The sequence below is a fragment of the Ornithorhynchus anatinus genome, chromosome 11 (genome assembly GCF_004115215.2).
Source record: "Ornithorhynchus anatinus isolate Pmale09 chromosome 11, mOrnAna1.pri.v4, whole genome shotgun sequence".
In the NCBI taxonomy this organism is placed as follows: Eukaryota; Metazoa; Chordata; class Mammalia; order Monotremata; family Ornithorhynchidae; genus Ornithorhynchus; species Ornithorhynchus anatinus.
Window position 1 is genome coordinate 43,953,671 of NC_041738.1, and position 17,555 is coordinate 43,971,225.

The following is a 17,555-nucleotide window of genomic DNA, read 5'->3' on the forward strand; positions in this document are numbered from 1 at the left end:
GCTTCCCTCAAACTGGTGTTGGGGCATGTCTGGCATCATGGTTGACAGCAAAAGTCGGCCATACGGGCCATCACGATGGGATGAATTAGGACTCGGTACTTCTCACACAAAACACATCTCCCTTAAGAAGTTGCAGAGTTTTCTGTTCTTGACAAAAAAAATGGAACTTGGCATTAGCCCGTTTCAGGGAACTGTGCTTATTCAGAGGCTGTGTTGACCTTTATTTTGGATTTTGGTTTGTTATTCTGACAGTTGAAATGAAAGTTTATAAAACTGGAAGTAAATGACTGTCTAGGGGCTGTACCACTATCGTGTTCATTCATCGGCTGCCCTGGGCCACTTTAACGTGCCAGTCATAGAGTCCTTTATAGCTTCCTAAATTTCAGAACTGTGGAAGAGAACTGCCTACCATCATTTTCATTGCCTGTGTGATAGCGGATTAACAGGAAGTAAAGAAAATTCCAAAGAAGGGAGGACATCCTCTAACCCTGGCGGCTGTGGAGTGAGCGCTTTGTATCGACAACTCATCGGTCTCTTGATCTTTTACATGCCCTTTACATAAGTGACTAAAAATGAAAAATCAACATGAATGTTGATCGAGGATTTCATAAGGAAAGGTCGGCGTATAGTGTAATAGCAAGAAGTTAGGGACGGAAATGAGAATCTCTAGTTCTTACCAGTGTGGCTCTCAGCCTTTCTGGCCTTTTCTTAGCAGGGTTTAAAGGACCTTCACAAACAAGAGCTTCAATTTTTTTGTCCATGCGCTACCTCTCTCAGCACCATTAATGTCCCTGATTTTATTCGTGACCTGCATGCTCCACATACTTAAAGAGATTTGAAGGGAGTGGTCTTCCCTAAAGGCTATTTTCAACTAGCCTCACTTTAGACCCTGCTTCTGTTTTCGCCACTAAAGTTCTAGAAACCCCTCCGCACGAACCATTTGCCCCTTTCTTGTAGGCCAGAAATATAGGAAACATTTACTTTCCCCTGAGGTGGAGGGCAGTATGGTTATCCATTCTTCCCCCTGCCAGTGAGTTGGGTTTTAACCTGGACGTCTTCCTTCGCATCCAGCCGTAAATAGGCCGCGACACACCTCATGCACTTCAAACCACAGATAACTTTGCTTTCCCTCACTTTTCTGCATCCATAATTTTTCTTCCTTTTTTATCTACAGGTTCTACCTCCCATTTTAAATCAGGAACCTCTCCTTTGCCAATATACCCCATGAAAGCTTAAAGCCTCATCAGCTTCCTGAGTGTGGCCCTTAACTAGTCACTTTCTTAACTAGTCACTCTCTTTCTGCATTTCAGTTTCCCACATTGCTATGGCCCCAAGCTTTGTGACAGTAAAGCAAAGTAGGAGATTTATCCCTGCGTTGTTTCAAGCAATCTTAGTTACCTTTTGATCCCTGATGTCAAGGAATTAATCATCATCCTGACAGTGCCACTTCTCACATTGAGGGGTGCGAGTAAGACAATGTATCTCTTGAGAATTCCTCCTTAGGAAAATCACTGAAAGGGAAAAAAGCTCCAACCTTCTACATGTTTTTCCTTGAAGAGGAGTCAAGACCCTTTGGTGCTTTGCTCTTGTTCTAAGAAAAGCCAAGTCCTTCTCCTAGAGACCCCCAACACAATGATTCAGATGTACAAATGGTTTTCCCGCCAGGAATGTTTGGAATGATAAGCCGGAACCCTTTATTTTTTGCTTCTTTTATTTTTTCATGAAAGAATTCAGGGGAAGAATGCCCCTGGTTTATTCCTCAGTAGAGGCAGGGTGTTCTACACCAAAGAAACCCTTAGTTATTCCTTTTTTCTGGCTGAAAGGGAAGGCCCCAAACTTAGAAAGTAAGACCTAAAAAGAAAAATGAAAGGGGCAGGCGAGGAGAAAAGGAGACAAAGTAACACTTGGTTGTTTCCAAGACAATGAAGGGTGAATTATATCAAGTATAGTGACCAGCTATGCCTCTCTTCCCCCAAAGACAGAGCATTAAGGAACAGGATAGTGGGTAGAGCGAGGGCCTGGGAGTCAGAAGGACCTGGGTTATAACCCCGGTTCCCCCACTTGTCTACTCTGGGTGGGTTAGTCACTTCACTTCTCTCTGCCCTCAGTTCCCTCATCTGTAAAATGGGGCTAAAGACTATGAGCCCCATGTGGGACATGGACTGTATCCAACCTGATTAGCTCATATCTACCCCAGTGCTTAGAACAGGACCTGGCACATAGTAAGTGCCTAACAAATACCATAAATCAAAAATGATTAAGAGATAGCATGAAGGATTTAGGGTAAATCTAAAACAGAACTGCAAATGCCTCAGGGATCAAATGAAAAATACCTTTTTCTGGAGAGTTTTAGAAAATTAGAATAGAATTCATTTCTCGGGGATGATTCAGGTGTCGTCCTGATAGGACACAAAGACTTACTGATCTTTTTCTGTCTCTTCCAGCCCTATGAGTATAATAATGTTGGCATTCGTTAAGCGCGTACTACGTGCCGAGCACTGTTCTAAGCGCTGCGGTAGATACAGGGTAATCAGGTTGTCCCACGTGAGGCTCGCAGTTAATCCCCATTTTACAGATGAGGTGACTGAGGCACAGAGAAGTTAAGTGACTTGCCCACAGTCACACAGCAGACAAGTGCCAGAGCCGGGAGTCGAACCCATGACCTCTGACTCCGAAGCCCAGGCTCTTTCCACTAAGCCAGTCATCTGAAGGAGAAAAACATTTGAGGAATATTTGAGGGGTGTTCCTTCACCCTCCTACAATTACCAGTTCAAACTGGTGTGGCACAATTGTTTAGGAGTGAGGAAAAAATGGTCAGGCCAAGAGTCCAGCCAGTCCACAATATTCTTTTTTATGGTGCCAATAAAATTCTTGGAGGGATAGTCGTAGTCAGCTCTTTCGATACTCATAGCAATGGTTGTGCCATCAAACAGCCCACCTTTCCTCTCAGGGGCACTTAGGTAAAAGGTCACCTGGGCTTTATCAGGGCCGACAACAGTTTGGGGCCCCATCCAGAAGATGAGTTTTTTTGTCTTCACATTGTGAAGACATCTGATAATGTGATTCAGTGATATATTCGTACGGTGGAGCTGCTCATAAGAGGAAGATGGTTGATATTTGGGTTGAGGAGCAGTGATCATTTTGGAGAATGGATCGGCAAGCAGTAGGTTCTTTGAAATTGTATTTGCATTTTTGGGTGTAGTGTTTATGATTTGCTCAACCTAGAAATTAGGCTTTGGAAACATTCAAACTTTCTTCTGAAGATTTGTAAAATAGAGTTATGTCCCATTCTTATCAAAGGCAGTTCTATGATAAGTTGATGAAAACGTAGTTTTAAAAACCAGGTTACGTTAAAAAAAAAATGTAGCCAATAAAATGTCAAAGAAAAGATTCTAGGAGATGAACCTCCAAACATTTCAAGTGCATGAATTGCTTTTCAAAAGGCAGAAAAATAAGATGGATTTCCAATTTTTTTTTTACATCACTTAGCCAGAGATTTTTCACCTGAGGATTACAAGGAGCTTTACCAACTGATAAAAAGTAGTTTCCTCCCCCACTAACAGGTGGGTCTACTGAGGCACAGAGCCGACAACTATGCTTTTGAAAGCAGCGAGGATGCAAGTTACTAGCCTGTAAGATGCAGTTTTTAGTATCATCAAATAGAATTTCCTCTGAGGTCGTGCCGACACCCCAAGCTTGTACCACACACCTCTTTGAAAAAATTCCTTAAACCCTTGTGTAGTGTTACCCTATGGTTCGAAGATGATTTGGTGTTCCTTAAACCACAGAAAATGTGCCAATTAAGATGGAGATGGGCTCCTGTTATGCTGGCTGTCACATTCACTGTGGGATCTTAGATAAGTCACCAAAGCACTCTGTGCCTTAGTTTTCACATCCGCAACATGGGAATAGTAATGTTTCCTCACAAGGATCCTAAGTCCAAGTTTGTAAAATGCTCCCAGGAGGGCTACTAAATGTTATTGTAAAAGCTGCATGTCAACCTCCTTCCGTTACCTCTCAGCCCTGTGCTTTGCTTAGCTTTTTGTGTCTCCTGGGGCATTTGAACCAGGGCACGCTAGTACTGACATGTCAGGCAGCATCTTTACAATGAGTGATTGGGCCGTCACACAGATTTTTGACTTCGGGCAGAGAAGAAAAGCAGGTGCTGTTTTAAGGCATTCAACCTGCAATAATTAAGCCAATCCTTGTTTTTAATCACATTGTTTGGAATCCAATTAAAGTTCATCTTTCAAACACAGTACACGTTATATCCCGATTCAAACAAGCTCTTAAGCCAATGGGAATTGCAGGAAATGAAACCAGCTTGTAATGACTGAAAGAAGAAAAGGCGGGGGGGGGGGCAGTGAGGCATTTGGAATTTGGAATTTAATTCACTGGCCGCCTGCACAGGTGCTATTGGAAAACTAGTCACTCACCAGTATAAATCTCTAGTCATGAAACCACTAGTTCTTTTATTCCTTGATATGCATTTTTGTGCTGTTGCTTTTATACAGATCTAAATATCGTGTGGTGTTTTCATGTAAATATGTAACCTGCATCTGTAGGTACCACTGTGTCATGCAGTTATTGGAAGGTACAAAAGAAGTCTCTCTAATCTTTACAAAGAATTGCAAACAGAATTACAAAACACATATCCCAGCATGTATGATTTGTAGAGCTGCAAGTAACAATAATCTTTATTTGGTTCACCTCAGGTCTGCAGCAACCACTCAATATTAAAAAAGAGAAACGAAAAATTAAGATGTACAAAAAGATGTAATATCCCTTGAGAAAGCAAGATTTATCAGAAATGTAGTTGTCTTACCTACCGATCCTATCTCCCACTCTCATGCCCCTCCCCCCGCAGAAATAAAACCAAACCGTGTGAAGGAACAGGGGTTGAATGTGTAAGGAAAAGAACTGAACTTAACGGGAACATGCTCTAATCTTTAGTTTATTTCTGGTTAAAAATATAGCAATCCAGTGCAGTGTAGTAAAGAAATCTGCTTCAAAGGTAGCAGAGAAACAGCTAAACGTAAGCAAAGCAAAGCAGAGTCCATAAATCTGGGCTGCACCCAACAACTTCGTACGTGAAATAACTTGAAAGAATTTCCCGAACGTGAAGCCTAGGCGTTTTGGATATGGATGTTGTCTATAGCTCGGTATAGACAGATACATAGTGTGTCTGGTGTTGTCTCCAATAGCTACTGATCAGAGGAGCAGTCAAACATTTTGGTCGTACCCTATCCTTTTTGTCGGATCATGGAGCAGAGCTGCTATAATAGGTAGAAACGTACCGAACCCGTTCTTGTTTGACTGGAACCGCAGATATATTGTACATTGTCTTTTGATATGCAACACAAGCTCAGGAAATTTTCAAGCCACTGAGTTAAAAACACGTTCCTGTTATTGGGACCGGAACAGCTTCAGAACAGGGATACTGCATCTTTAATGAATATGCATATCTATCAGTGGGGGAAATCAAGGCAGGCATATTACAAAGATGGTAAAACCAATGAAATTAAGTGACATATACTGTAGAAAAGAATACATCCTTAAGAGGCTGTCTTTGCCAGTGATGTCTTACAAGGGACATGTTGGAAGCCTGAATATACATCCTGCATACAAAGTGCAAAAAGATTACATGCTCAGAGCCCAAGCATGATGTCAGAAACTGTCCATGGCGAGATGTACCAGACACACCTATCACGCCGCTCCTCTCCTGCCCGAAGCCCCCAAACTTCACATTTAGATGACTCATCTGCCTCGAACCTCCTGATCTCCTCTAGCAGCAGCAAGGCTCTCCTCGGTCGCTGGTGTGTGGGGTGGCAGGGGGCGAAAGGGGTTTGGGGGGTGGGGGGGGTCGGGAAAGGGTGCCTGAAGGCAACTTAACATCTCGGGCTTAGGTGCGTTCACCCACATCCATGCTAGATTTGCATTCTCGAATTTGCGGGGGAGGGAACGGGAGGCGCCGGGAGTTAGGCGAGGGATCGGCCTTCTCGAGGCAGGAAGAGGGGTTCGGCTGGGGCGCGTGTCTATCCCTTTCCCTCCCTAAATACACATTTGCAACTCTTTCAAAGGCCCATCCCCACTACTCCCCGCTAGGAGATGCCTCAACTGCCCCAGGCTCCTTCCAGTACTCGCTGTCAGGGTATTCCAAAGCTGAGAGGAGAGACACAAAATACGACTCCCTGTGTTTCCATCTTCCCTCTCTACTCCCCGCCCCGACTCAGTGTCACCACAGTAGCTGCTTTCTCCCTCACGTCCAACTCCGTTCTGATCGACTTCTTGCTCCAACCCCTGGGAGCCTCGCTTTCCCCCCGCCCCGATCTGTGTAACTGGGATGACGATGATGCTGATTTGATTTTGCCATTGATTTGCCGGGATCCCTTCTCTTCCCATGTCAAGCTGGGAGGGTCGGCGTGTCGGCCACCTTCTGCCATGCCACACAGCATAGTGTTATACAAGCAAAGAATTTTGGCTAAAATCCAAAAAACATTACCCAGAAAAAAAGGCAAACTGTGAGTGATACCCAATCGTGTTGTTCTTCTGTGAAAAGACTTGGAAGTTGTCGTTGGACAGTTTGAGTTGTTATCTTTCCCCTTTCGTGTTTTGCTTTTATTTCCCCGTTCGTACACGGAATCGTTATTTTTGCTACCAAGACAATCTCGTCAGATGAAAAAGTTAATAAACAAAATGGCGACTCCAATGTTTAGCAAGATCACCATGACTACCAGAATAGGAGCCGAGCCCTGAAACGAAAAAAGAGAAAAGGACGGTGAATTTTATATAAAATAGTACATAGTCTCCTTTTCGACCCCCATTTCCCGCACCCCAGATCTGATGGAAGCAGGAAAGAGCCAGTGTTTCAGGGTCTAGCCAGCAGGGTGTCTGTCTTAGTTCGTCAAAAAAAAAAACAACTTACAGTCAAGTTCAAGCAGAGGTATGTGGGTTTGAAGGCAGGGAACATGTCTGCTAACTCTGTTGTACTCTCTCCAGTGCTTAGTACAGTGCTCTGTACATAGTAAGTGCTCAATAAATGCCTTTGCTTGAGTCCCTCATATGAGCTGCCTCTCACTGACCACATTTCACCAATACCCATGACCGATTCTGAACGGTCGCTGGACTACTGGTGGCCGATGAGGGCTTCTGGTGGCCTGGAGCCTTAGCTTAGATCCCATGGTGGCTTCTCCGGAAGAAAAAAGTGTGCTATGCTATAGAATCTGAACCACGGGCAGTTTCTCCCCCGCCCCCCGCATCAGAATAGGTATATGTCAAAAGGAGGGCTCTTTGCAGCCAACGGCAGGTGGAAACTAGGAAAGGCTGAAGGGGTCTTGTCTTGCTTTTACCCTCGCAAGCGAGGGTAAACTCAATGCCGAGTGAAAAGCTTGCTGAATCAAACACAACACACGTTATGCCAAATCCCCAGCCTCTCAGTGTTCTGTTTGGATTCTCCCCACCCCTGCTTTAATTTGGTTTTTTCCAGCCATGTGATTTTAGACAGCAGCTTCTCTCATTTCACCCACCTTGGCTGTCGTTGGGTAAAATATGTCAGAATCCAGTGTTCCTGACCCAGTTGCTCTGCAGGAGGTACATCCAAACCCACACCACCCCAGTTCCTAAACTGCTCAGTACAGCGCTTGGCAGATAATAAGCTCTTAACGAGTACAGTAATTAAATAAATTAAACCTGCTTTGTTCATGGGGACTGTATGTGACCCAAATGAAAGCAACAGAATCAGAAGAGGGGGCGGCGGAATCCGGCCTTGAGTCGCTCAAGACCTTCCCTGGTTACGGCCCTGTTTCTCTTCCCCGGGGAGCTGTCCGGAAGAAGCGGATCACACAACCGAGCCGCGAACTCAGCCGGGGTCGTGAACTCAGCCAGGTTTACGGGAATAACTACTACTCGTCTTTTAGACCAATAAGGTGAGGGAGCACCTGGTTACCTGATTTCTCAAGAGAGACAGAGCTGGTTGGATACATTCAGGTCAGCACACCATAGCTGCTTGTAAAATGAGAGCACGATAATGTCGAAACCCCACATCTGCGGTGAGGGGAGGTGTCGGGCTCGAATTCCCTGCAGGGGACTTAGAGAAAGGACCCAGTGGCGTCTGAGTGTTTTCCATTTTTCCTCCTCATCTCGGGGCCCTTTCTCGGGCCAAGTGGAGGTCGGGGTCCCTCAGCTGCTTCCAGGCCTTTTAACGGGTTCATTCCGTGCGTCACTCAGGGACCCGAAGGAGGTTTTTACATTTCCCACACCTGCTCTCTCCCCAGCCCTGATGTGTGTTCTGCGGCAGCGGGCATTCAGATGAGCATCTTTTTAGGCTTTTGTCTCGCTCTTCTGATCTATTTTTAAAAAAGCCTCCACTCTGGATGGGTAACATTTCTTCCTCTGGAGTGAACTGACTCGGGTAGGTGGGGGGAGAAAGAGTACTGTCTCCAAGCGCTGGAGCTTGCTGGAAAGGCATACGGAGTTGCATAGCAACCGGGTCAAGGGAGCCAATCAAATGGAAAGATTTCACAGAGCCTCTCCCAGCGGCCAGGTACCTGCCCCGGATTGGTAAATGTGGATCCGTTCGCTTACGTGAAATAGCTCCTTTGGTTCAGCTGACTTCCCCCTCCTGCTGCCAGGTTGAAATCACACTCAGTGCCCCCGTGCAGTCTCCTATGTACCAGCAGTGGGGGTTTGGGTGTCTCTCAAAAAGATGATTCCGTCTCTGTCCCCGTTTCAGTGGAATAACCACAGATTGCACAGAAAGCGGATGCTGGGGCAGTTTCAAGCAGCATCGATTCCCAGACAGGCAGCAAACTTTCACCCCTGGCGGCAGTCTGGATCCTGAGGGAAAGGAACGTCCTCGATGCTGTCCTGTGCCACTCTAACAGCCGGATGCCCGGATGTCTGGTCCGGCAGACGGGGCGGGAATCGGTTGAAGTGTGGCTTGGGCTGAGGGTCGTGGGCTCTCTCTCCTTTCCCAGGCCCACAGAGAAGAGGGACGGGCCCCTCGGTCTGTACAACTTATCAGACTTGCTCGCTCTTCACTAACAGGCAGCTCTGCACAGCAGCATGTTTGTGGCATGCCCTGCCCTTGACGTATTCAATCCAAGATCTAATGCGCGTACATAAAAGGGGAATCTTCCACACTTTCCTGAATGTCCTCACCCTTTCCCGTCCTCTTTTCCCCACTCATTTAGCCTCCCCTCCCTCCAGTGTCATTATTTCTCTCAGAGAAGCTCAAAGCCTTTAAAGGCAACTGTAGTAATTCAGAGATTTACTGTAAGACTCAAGTATGGGGTGTGTGGATGGCGGGGGGAGGGGGCAGCTAGAGTTGTGTCTATTTTACAGATGAGGTAAGTGAAGCACAGAGATACGAAATCCCATCTCCCACAGTGAGAAAAGGGGAAGTCCCTGCCTTGAGGGCTAGGGCAAGCTGGGACCCTCTTGTCGGAAAGCAGTGGCTCCGGAGTCAAGGCGCTTTAGAAGTGAGTGGCAGAGGTTCTTTCTCAAATCCAGCACTGACTTCACTCTGGATCCCGACTTTTCCATAGTGTCCTTGGGGTCTAAGCTCTTCTGCGGTACGTCAGATCCTCTGGGAGTGGTGGTGATTCTCCCATCAGCCATCAGGGTGCTTTTAGAACCCAAGTGGTGATGCAGTGGGCACTGGGAAGAATCTTGGCTTAGACGTACCCTTTAAGAAACTCAAATCACCCTCCCAGGTATCCTGTGGTCCCTTTTCTGAGACGTACTATCTCAGACCATCGCACAGACAGGCAGGAGGATTTGGACTCATTGCCCACTGTGGCCACGGCCCCTGGGCAAAGCCTGGGGCGTGGGTGGGTTAAGTCTCCGGGTCTGGATTCCAGTCAGCCGCTGACTCACTGAACAACGTACCCGGGAGCTGAAAGGGCAACAAGTGATTTGCCTTCCCTAATTCACATTACAAATTACTTAAATGGTGGTTAGCCACATCTGACGGGCAGGCAGACTCTGCGGTAGGAAGCAGGGACTGATCAAAACCTGCGGGAGACTGAGAGCTGGGACATAAGCCGTAGACGGGGAGCCCCATGAGGGACAGGGACTGTGTCCAACCTGACCACTTGTATCTACTCCAGTGCTCAGAACGGTGCTTGACACATAGTAAGTGCTTAACAAATATAATAATAATAATGATAAGCAACCTGACAGGTGAGTTAGCCCCTGAACCTAAGAGCCCTCCATGTCTCCACAGCATAAGGGAAAACCAAGGCGTGTCCTCCTTCCCCCATCCTCTGGTCTGCTCCTTGAACAGAGCCTTAAACATTAGGAGGAAAAGGAAGACGATCCTACAAAAAACATGGTGATTGGAAAGTCTACTGACTCTGTCGTGGAGGCAGGAATGGAAAGCAAATGAGACTTTCTTTGGGACCCACTGAGTCCGATCCCTAGGGACTCTCTTTAGTCAAACAGGAGGTGGGTGGGTCGGGGAAGCAGGGGGAAGCTGCCGGGCTTCAGTGCAGCAGAACGTCTCGAACCTTACCCTTCTTGGTGGCGTGTGATATAACTGCAGTGTTCAACTCCGAAGTTAACATGGCTCTGCGCAGACATCTCCCTTTCATCCAGGAAATAAATCCACACATTTTAGGCCTCCAGGGGCTCCGGTGCTCATTCCCATCGCCCAGTGAGCCAGAGGCAAGAAGCAGAAACCAGCTCCCAGCCCACCCCGATAAAGCCCTGAAGAGTGTTTCCATCTCCAGAGCACATGAACTTGTGTCCCGAGGTCAAATCCCTCCTTTTATGGAACCCAGAGCCAAGTCCCGAGCTAAGGAAACCGAGCACTTAACACGGCCCTCCGGGCGAGTCAGCGGGAAAAGGTTTCTGCTGTTAGGGGTCATCTGCTTTTGTTTCTTGCATTACATTAACGTTTGCTTCTCATACAGAAAGGAGGGAGTGGGAATGGAAGGATGTTGGGCCAGAATTCAGAGAATCTGGATTCTAGTTCCAGTTCTGCCCCTGGCCTTCTGTGTGGCCTCAGGCATATGACTTTACCTCTTTATGCTTCATTTCCTCATCTGTAAAATGGAATAATAGTACCTGCCTCATCACACTTCATACGGGTAATATTAGAATAAAAATAAGATAAGAAATGTGAAGCTGTTTTGAAAGTATAATACCAATTCAAAGTATTTTTTATAAGAAGAAGAATGCCCAGCCTTGTCTGGAGCACCAGCACACACATGCACGCTATACGCACTCAGCCTGTGGGTGTAGCCACTATCTCCCCCTTCCTGTTCTCCTGCCCTCACTGAAGGGGGATTCTCAGACCTCTAGGTCTTGCCCCTGAAGGCAGAACCCTTCTTTCAGCATTTCTGAACTTCATCCATCTATCAAGCTTGTACACACTGGGTGAGACAGTCCTGGAGCCCTCACACAAAGCCCAGAGTTGGGCAGGGAGCAATTGTGGGGATAGGAGGGATGGGTGTGTGTGTGTGTAAAACAAGAATGACACAGCTGCCTGTCTAAGGAGGGGCTCAGGAGTATATGCTCCAGAGCTCTCTGGACCCCCTACTTTGTTCTCATGCCTCCCTAATTTCCCTTTTGACTAGGTGACAAGGATGGGTAAGACCGAACTGAAAACACAGGGCCTTGACTCAAATCTGAACATCACTCCCCCTTCACCCGACGTTCCTCTTCTTACAACTGAAGTATTTTGGGGAGAGGGGTTCCTGGCAGGTTCCATGTTCTGCTCAGGTCCCAAGCACACTGATATAGTAATAATAATAATATTGGTATTTGTTAGGCGCTTATTATGTGCATTTATCACTGTTCTAAGCCTGGTGGTAGATATAAGGTAATTAGGTTGTCCCACGTAGGGCTCACAGTCTTCGTCCCCATTTTCCAGATGAGGTAACTGAGGCACAGAGAAGTTAAGTGACTTTCCCGAGGTCACACAGCTGACAAGCAGCAGATTTGGGATTAGAACCCATGACCTCTGACTCCCAAGCCCGGGCTCTTTCCACTAAGCCGCACTGCTTCTCTTGATAGCGGCAGTAAGAAGAGAAGAGAGGGCCCATCCAAAACCAAAAGGAAAATAGTACCATGGCCCGGTGCAGTCAATTCTCTTCCTCTGTGTTCACCCTCCCAGGTCCTTTCAGGCCAGCCCTCTTTCACCTACTTGGTTTTCCATTGCTTAATCTCCCTTAGTATCCGGGAGAAAGAACAAAATGCCCAGAGAGGGGAAAGACATCTTTCTCTAGCCAGGTCGGGTTATCCAGGATTACAAAGGCCATGTCAGCCCTTTAAACTGAACCTGACCCCGCACGGCCCTATTTCGGAACAGGATCCAAGACCGGAAAAGCTCCTTCCTAATCTTCAGGGATGATGTCCAGCGACTCAAGGCCTGTGTGTTGGGTTGTTCTTGCCTCAACGCACAACCCATATTACCTCAGGCCTCCACGAGACCCTTGCTACCTTCTGCCTCCTTGTCCCTAGGTGACCAGAAGAAATCAAAAGGCTAATGGGAAGCAGCATGGTGTAGTGGATAGAAAACGGGCCTGGGAGTCGGAAGGCAATGGGTTCTAATCCCGGCTCCGCCACTTGTCTGCTGTGTGATCCTGGGCAAGTCACTTCACTTCTCTGTGCCTCAGTTATCTCATCTGTAAAATGGGGATTAAGACTGTTAGCTCTACTTGGGACAGGGACTGGGTCCAACCTGATCTGCCTGTATCCACTGCAGCACTTAGTACGGTGCCTGGCACATAGTAAGCGCTTAACAAATATGATTATTATTATTAATAAAAGTCACCTTTATTCAGCATGATTTTCTGCATTCTTCCTCCTCCACCAGCTAACCAGCTCTTCTTAAATTTCCCCCTCCCCTGCCCACACACAAACATACACATGTATATCCTGGCCGCTTGATGTGGAAAAATAAAGTTGTAAGCTCAAGCTGGTATTTTGGTCTCAGCAGGAGCAGACAGGGTTGGGGTGGAGGAGGAAAGTTGGTTTTTGAGTGTGAGTGTTCTGGATGTGATGATATTTTAAGGACCAGCCAATCTGCAAGAATGACAGATGCTCAGAGTGGCTTCAGGTAAAGCCCGAAATCCAGCGATCCTGCTTTCGCTACGAAGGGCCTCTCGGAGTAGCCCCGCCACTGGGAGGATGAATGAGTCTTTTTTGCAGGGTCCGCCCTCTTCCAGAAAGACAGAATGGGGTTACCGAGGTTAGGGAAGGTGAGGGCTCTGAATGACTGCCACAAACAAACTCTCCCTGCAAACCGTAACAGAATGCTGTGGGCCATGGGGAGAGAGAATATGGGGCCTCAGTGTTCACCCCCGACCAGATTTTTGATATTTTTCGAAGGGATCAGGGCGCATTCAATGAATCCTATTTTTTTCTCTGATAAAGCATGCTCAGGCAGAGAACCAGGGTTTCACAAGATTCCCTTCTTGGCCTGGGCGTCTTTGCAGTGGAGATTATGGGGAAGCCACCAAAGTTAGATACAGTTCGGACTGACCCGCAGAAGAGCAGAAGAGCAGCAGGCCAGTGGTCTGCTTTGGGAGCACTTTCAAGAGTATCAAGGTACTGCTTCCTCTCACACCGAATTTGGGACTTCTCCAGGAGGCTGTTTTTCCCAGCATTACAATCGTGCTCCTTCCATGGTCTAAGATGAAGAGCACAGGTATGGTAGACAGGAGAAATGGTCTCTAATCTCGGTTTTGTCACTCACCTGCTGTGGACCTGGGGTAAGTCACTTAACTTCTCTAGACCTCAGTTTCCTCATCTGTAAAATGGGGATTAAATACCTGGTCTCCCTAATTCTAAGACTCTGAGTCTCACAGGGACTGTGTCTGCTGTGAGTACCTTAATAATAATAATAATGATTGTGGTATTTGTTAAGCTCTTATCATGTGCTAGGCACTGTACTAAGCACTGGGGTGGATAAAACCAAATCGAGTTGGACACAGTCCCTGTCCCACGTGGGGCCTCACAGTCTAAATCCCCATTTTACAGATGAGGTAACTGAGGCACAGAGAAGTTAAATAAGTGACTTGCCCAAGGTCACACAGCACACAAGTGGCAGAGCCGGGATCAGGACCCACGACCTTTTGACTCCCAGGCCTGTGCTCTATCCACTACACAATGCTGCTTATATCTTGCTTATATCAGACTGAGGACTTGGCATAATAATAAGTCCAATAAATAGCTCAAGTATTATTATTCTGTTTTATGGTAATTTTGTCCCACATAACTATGAAAGGCTGAACTTGCACGCCCTTCCAAATGGGAGAATAAGACCCCGCTAGATTTCTGGGCCTCTTTCTTCTGCAGATTCAAACCCTGGTTACATCTGTTTCCTCATCTGACCTCAGTCACCTCATCTGGTGCAGTGAAGAAAGGGAGGGATAAGATTCCACGTTTTACCGATGGCAGGCAAAGGAAGGGTCTGGATCACACCTTGCCTCTTCCCTATGAGGGCTATGGCTCTCATGCAAGGTTCAAGATGCAAGATGCAAGGTTCCCTAAGAGGGCTATGGCTTGGCCAATCAGCTCCCTGAAGAGGACAGGGTCATAGCGCTGGACCCGGGGTTTCCGGTAGTTCCATATGGTCAAAAGGCAAGAGGGGGATCGGCTGGGCACTGAGTTTGCCCAACTGGGATCCTACCGGCAAAATCCATCCATAAATCACTCCAAGCCCCTCAGGCACAGACTGTTCTCTCCTCCCTCCAACCCCTGGAGGCACCCCCAGTGTGTGGCCAACGAGCTCGTTTCGAGTCTGCTCCTCTTCCAAGTCCAGCCATCCTCCTTTCCCTCTGTCTCTGCCACGGGCACAGAGCACTGTCCCTGGGAGCACTCTCCCCCTCAGACAAGGACCACCAGCAACAGAAATTATTCAAATCCTAAAACAGTTCTTCCCTTGCTACACCCTAAGCCTGGGCCATCTGTTCCCGCCCTTGGTGAGGACAGTGAGAACGAATGTGCAACTCCACAGCCGGTAGCAGAAGATGTCCTCAGGCGGTTCCCACCCACAACCCAGGGTGCTTCTCCACTCCGCTGTCCGATGCTCACTGCCCACCTCAGACCCTTCCCAAAACCATGCGCGACGGCCTTGTTGCTTCGTGGGAGGCATTCACAACTGGTGGGAGCCACTGCCCTCAGTCCCTGTTGAATCCTTGGGCCTGGGACCGCGTGAGCACTTTAGCCCAAATCATCTTGGTGTTGCTGGAGGAGGGAGCCGTTTGTCCTCAGCTGCCTGAACGCCCAACTTCTAATGAATGCTGTAAGGGGAAGTGAATGGGGGAGGAGTGTTAAATCACAGGACGCCCCCCCCACCCCAGGCCCAGCAGGGATTGGTCGAGAGTAGGAATCTCCACTACGGTTTTTCCAAAGGTCACATTCAGTTGGATGAAAAGGTTAGGAAGACCACAGGAGTCTTTTTAGAATATCTGCCTCTACCTTTGTTTTTTTTTAAAAAGTGGGTTTAAGTGTTTACTGTGTATCGGTCACTGTTCTAAACGCTGAGGTAGATACAAGGTAAGACAGTTGGACACAGTCCATATCCCCCACGGGACTCTCAGCCTTAATCCCTATTTTTTAGATGAGGTAAGTGAGGCACAGAAAAGTGAAGTGACTTGCCCGAGGTCATACGGGAGACAAATGGCAGAGCTGGGATTAGAACCCAGACCATTCTGACTTCCAGGCATGTGCTCTATCCACTAGGCCATTCTGCTTCGCCTGACATGTTCCTGAATTGACTGGGAAGATTCATCATATCAGGTCACTGTGGCAGTGAGCGACAGGGAACGGGAAGCGACCCGGAGCCAACGGGGAGAGCCCAGAAACCGTGGCGAGTTCCCACTGAGCCTTGTAGCCACCCGGGAATGGCCAGGGGCGGGGGGCGGGGGAAGAGAAGGAATCTTCCCGAGCACCCCGCGGGTCCCGCGAGGTGAAGGCCGTGAGGCCCACTGGCTTACCGTACTGGGCTTGAGCTCCTCTCCGTTTTCCTCGTCGGATTCTAGTGCAACAGGTAAGGATTTCTGCGGTGGGGAGAAGGTTAAGTCCCACCTCAGAAGCCGGGGTTCCGCTTTGTCCCCGAACCTCAGGTTTTCCAGTTTCTGCACCGTCGGCTCAGCGGAGGCAGCTGGCCTGAAATTCTCCTTGTTCTGGGACTTGGACCTCAGTCTCTGCACCCCGAAACCCCGGTCTTCCGAGCGGTGGTCCTCCGCCAAGCTCCGGCAGGCGCCCGCTTTGCTGTGGTGTCTTTTTTGGGTGTGGACCTCTTGCATATACGAATCCATCCTCATGAGGGGCTTCATCTCCATCTCGTAATTGCTCAGCTTCTCCTCGTCCAGCTCAAGCAGCCTCGTGCTCCCTGAGCTGTGGTTGTGGGCCCGATGGTGGCCGGTCCAAGAGACCGGGGCAGAAGGGTCTGTCCACCTCTCGCGGGCCTGGTGGCTCCCGGCCAGGTGCTTATGGCCCACGCTGCGCCCGCCGCGGTAGTCGTCCAGGGCCCCCCCCGGCTGGCTGCCCCTCAGGGTGCCGCTTCGCACGCCCCGCGTCCCCCCCGCCTTCTCCTCGCTCCAGCTGTTGGGCCGCCCCGGGTAGTCCCCGCCCCGGCCCTCCAGCAGCATCTGGATATCTCCGCTCCGCTCCTCGTCCACCGAGATCTGCCGGGAAAAGTGGGCGCTCTTGTTCCGGGAGCTGGGGGCCGGTGGCGGGGTGGCCGAGGGGCTGGCGGGGAAGCTCTGCAGGGGGCTATCGTCCGGGGTGAGGTCGGAGGGGGTCGTGCCTTTCCGGTACAGTTCGGGGCTCTCCTGCTGCAGCGGGGTCCCCGTGGAAATCACCTCGATGTCATCGATGGAATTCTGACGCTTTGGCCTCTGGCATTCAAGCCCTTTGAAGGGAAGGAGACAGAAACAGACAAAACCGGAAGTCAGGGGGATTCCGCAGATGCTGAAGATGTCAAAATAGGCACGCTTCCTCTTTGGGAGGAGAGAAAAAGGAGGGAATAGGGCTGAAGTGCGGAGCCGGGCCGAGGACCGTCCCCTCCAAGAGGAGACGGACGGTTACGTTTTTTGCCTTCGCTACTTTTGAATAGTTTGAGCCTGCTATCTCGTGGTTTTCCTTGACTTTGCTCTGGACCACCCCTCCTGGACTGTGAGTCCCTCGTGGGCCAGGGACTAGGTCTCAATCGACACCCTCGGGTGCTTCCCAGAATGGAGTACAGCGCTTCCCAACCGCAAGCCTTCGAGAAACTTCTGTGAGAAAGAAAGCTGGACAAGGAGAAGCTGAGCAACTATGAGCACCTCTTAGATGGAGGTGAAGCCCGTCATGAAGATGGGGTTGTAAGTGAGGAGCAACACGGCTTAATGAAAAGAGCCCAGGCCGCGACCTGGATTCTAATCCCAAGCCCGCCACGTGTCTGCTGTGTGACCTTGGGCGAGTTACTTAACTTCTCTGTGCCTCAGTTACCTTAACTGTAAAACGGAGGCTCGACTCCCATTCTCCTTCCTACTTAGATTGTGAACTCTATGGCACAGGCACTGTGTCGGACCTGATTATCTTGTATCCTCCCCAGGACT

The 17,555-nt window shown here is 48.7% G+C and overlaps 1 protein-coding gene across 2 annotated transcripts in view; it reads right to left on the bottom strand.

Annotated features, from left to right (window-relative positions):
- Window positions 1-4,673: 4,673 nt before the first annotated feature.
- JPH3 (junctophilin 3) overlaps window positions 4,674-17,555 on the bottom strand; it is a 113,632-nt gene continuing 100,750 nt past the window's right edge. For both annotated transcript variants that reach the window (XM_003431402.5, XM_039913521.1), the window contains 2 exons: window positions 15,948-16,867; window positions 4,674-6,752 (listed from right to left, as the gene is read on the bottom strand). In XM_003431402.5, the coding sequence (XP_003431450.3) occupies window positions 6,672-6,752; window positions 15,948-16,867 (1,001 nt within the window). In that variant the 3' untranslated portion in view covers window positions 4,674-6,671. The remainder of the gene's footprint in view (window positions 6,753-15,947; window positions 16,868-17,555) is intronic.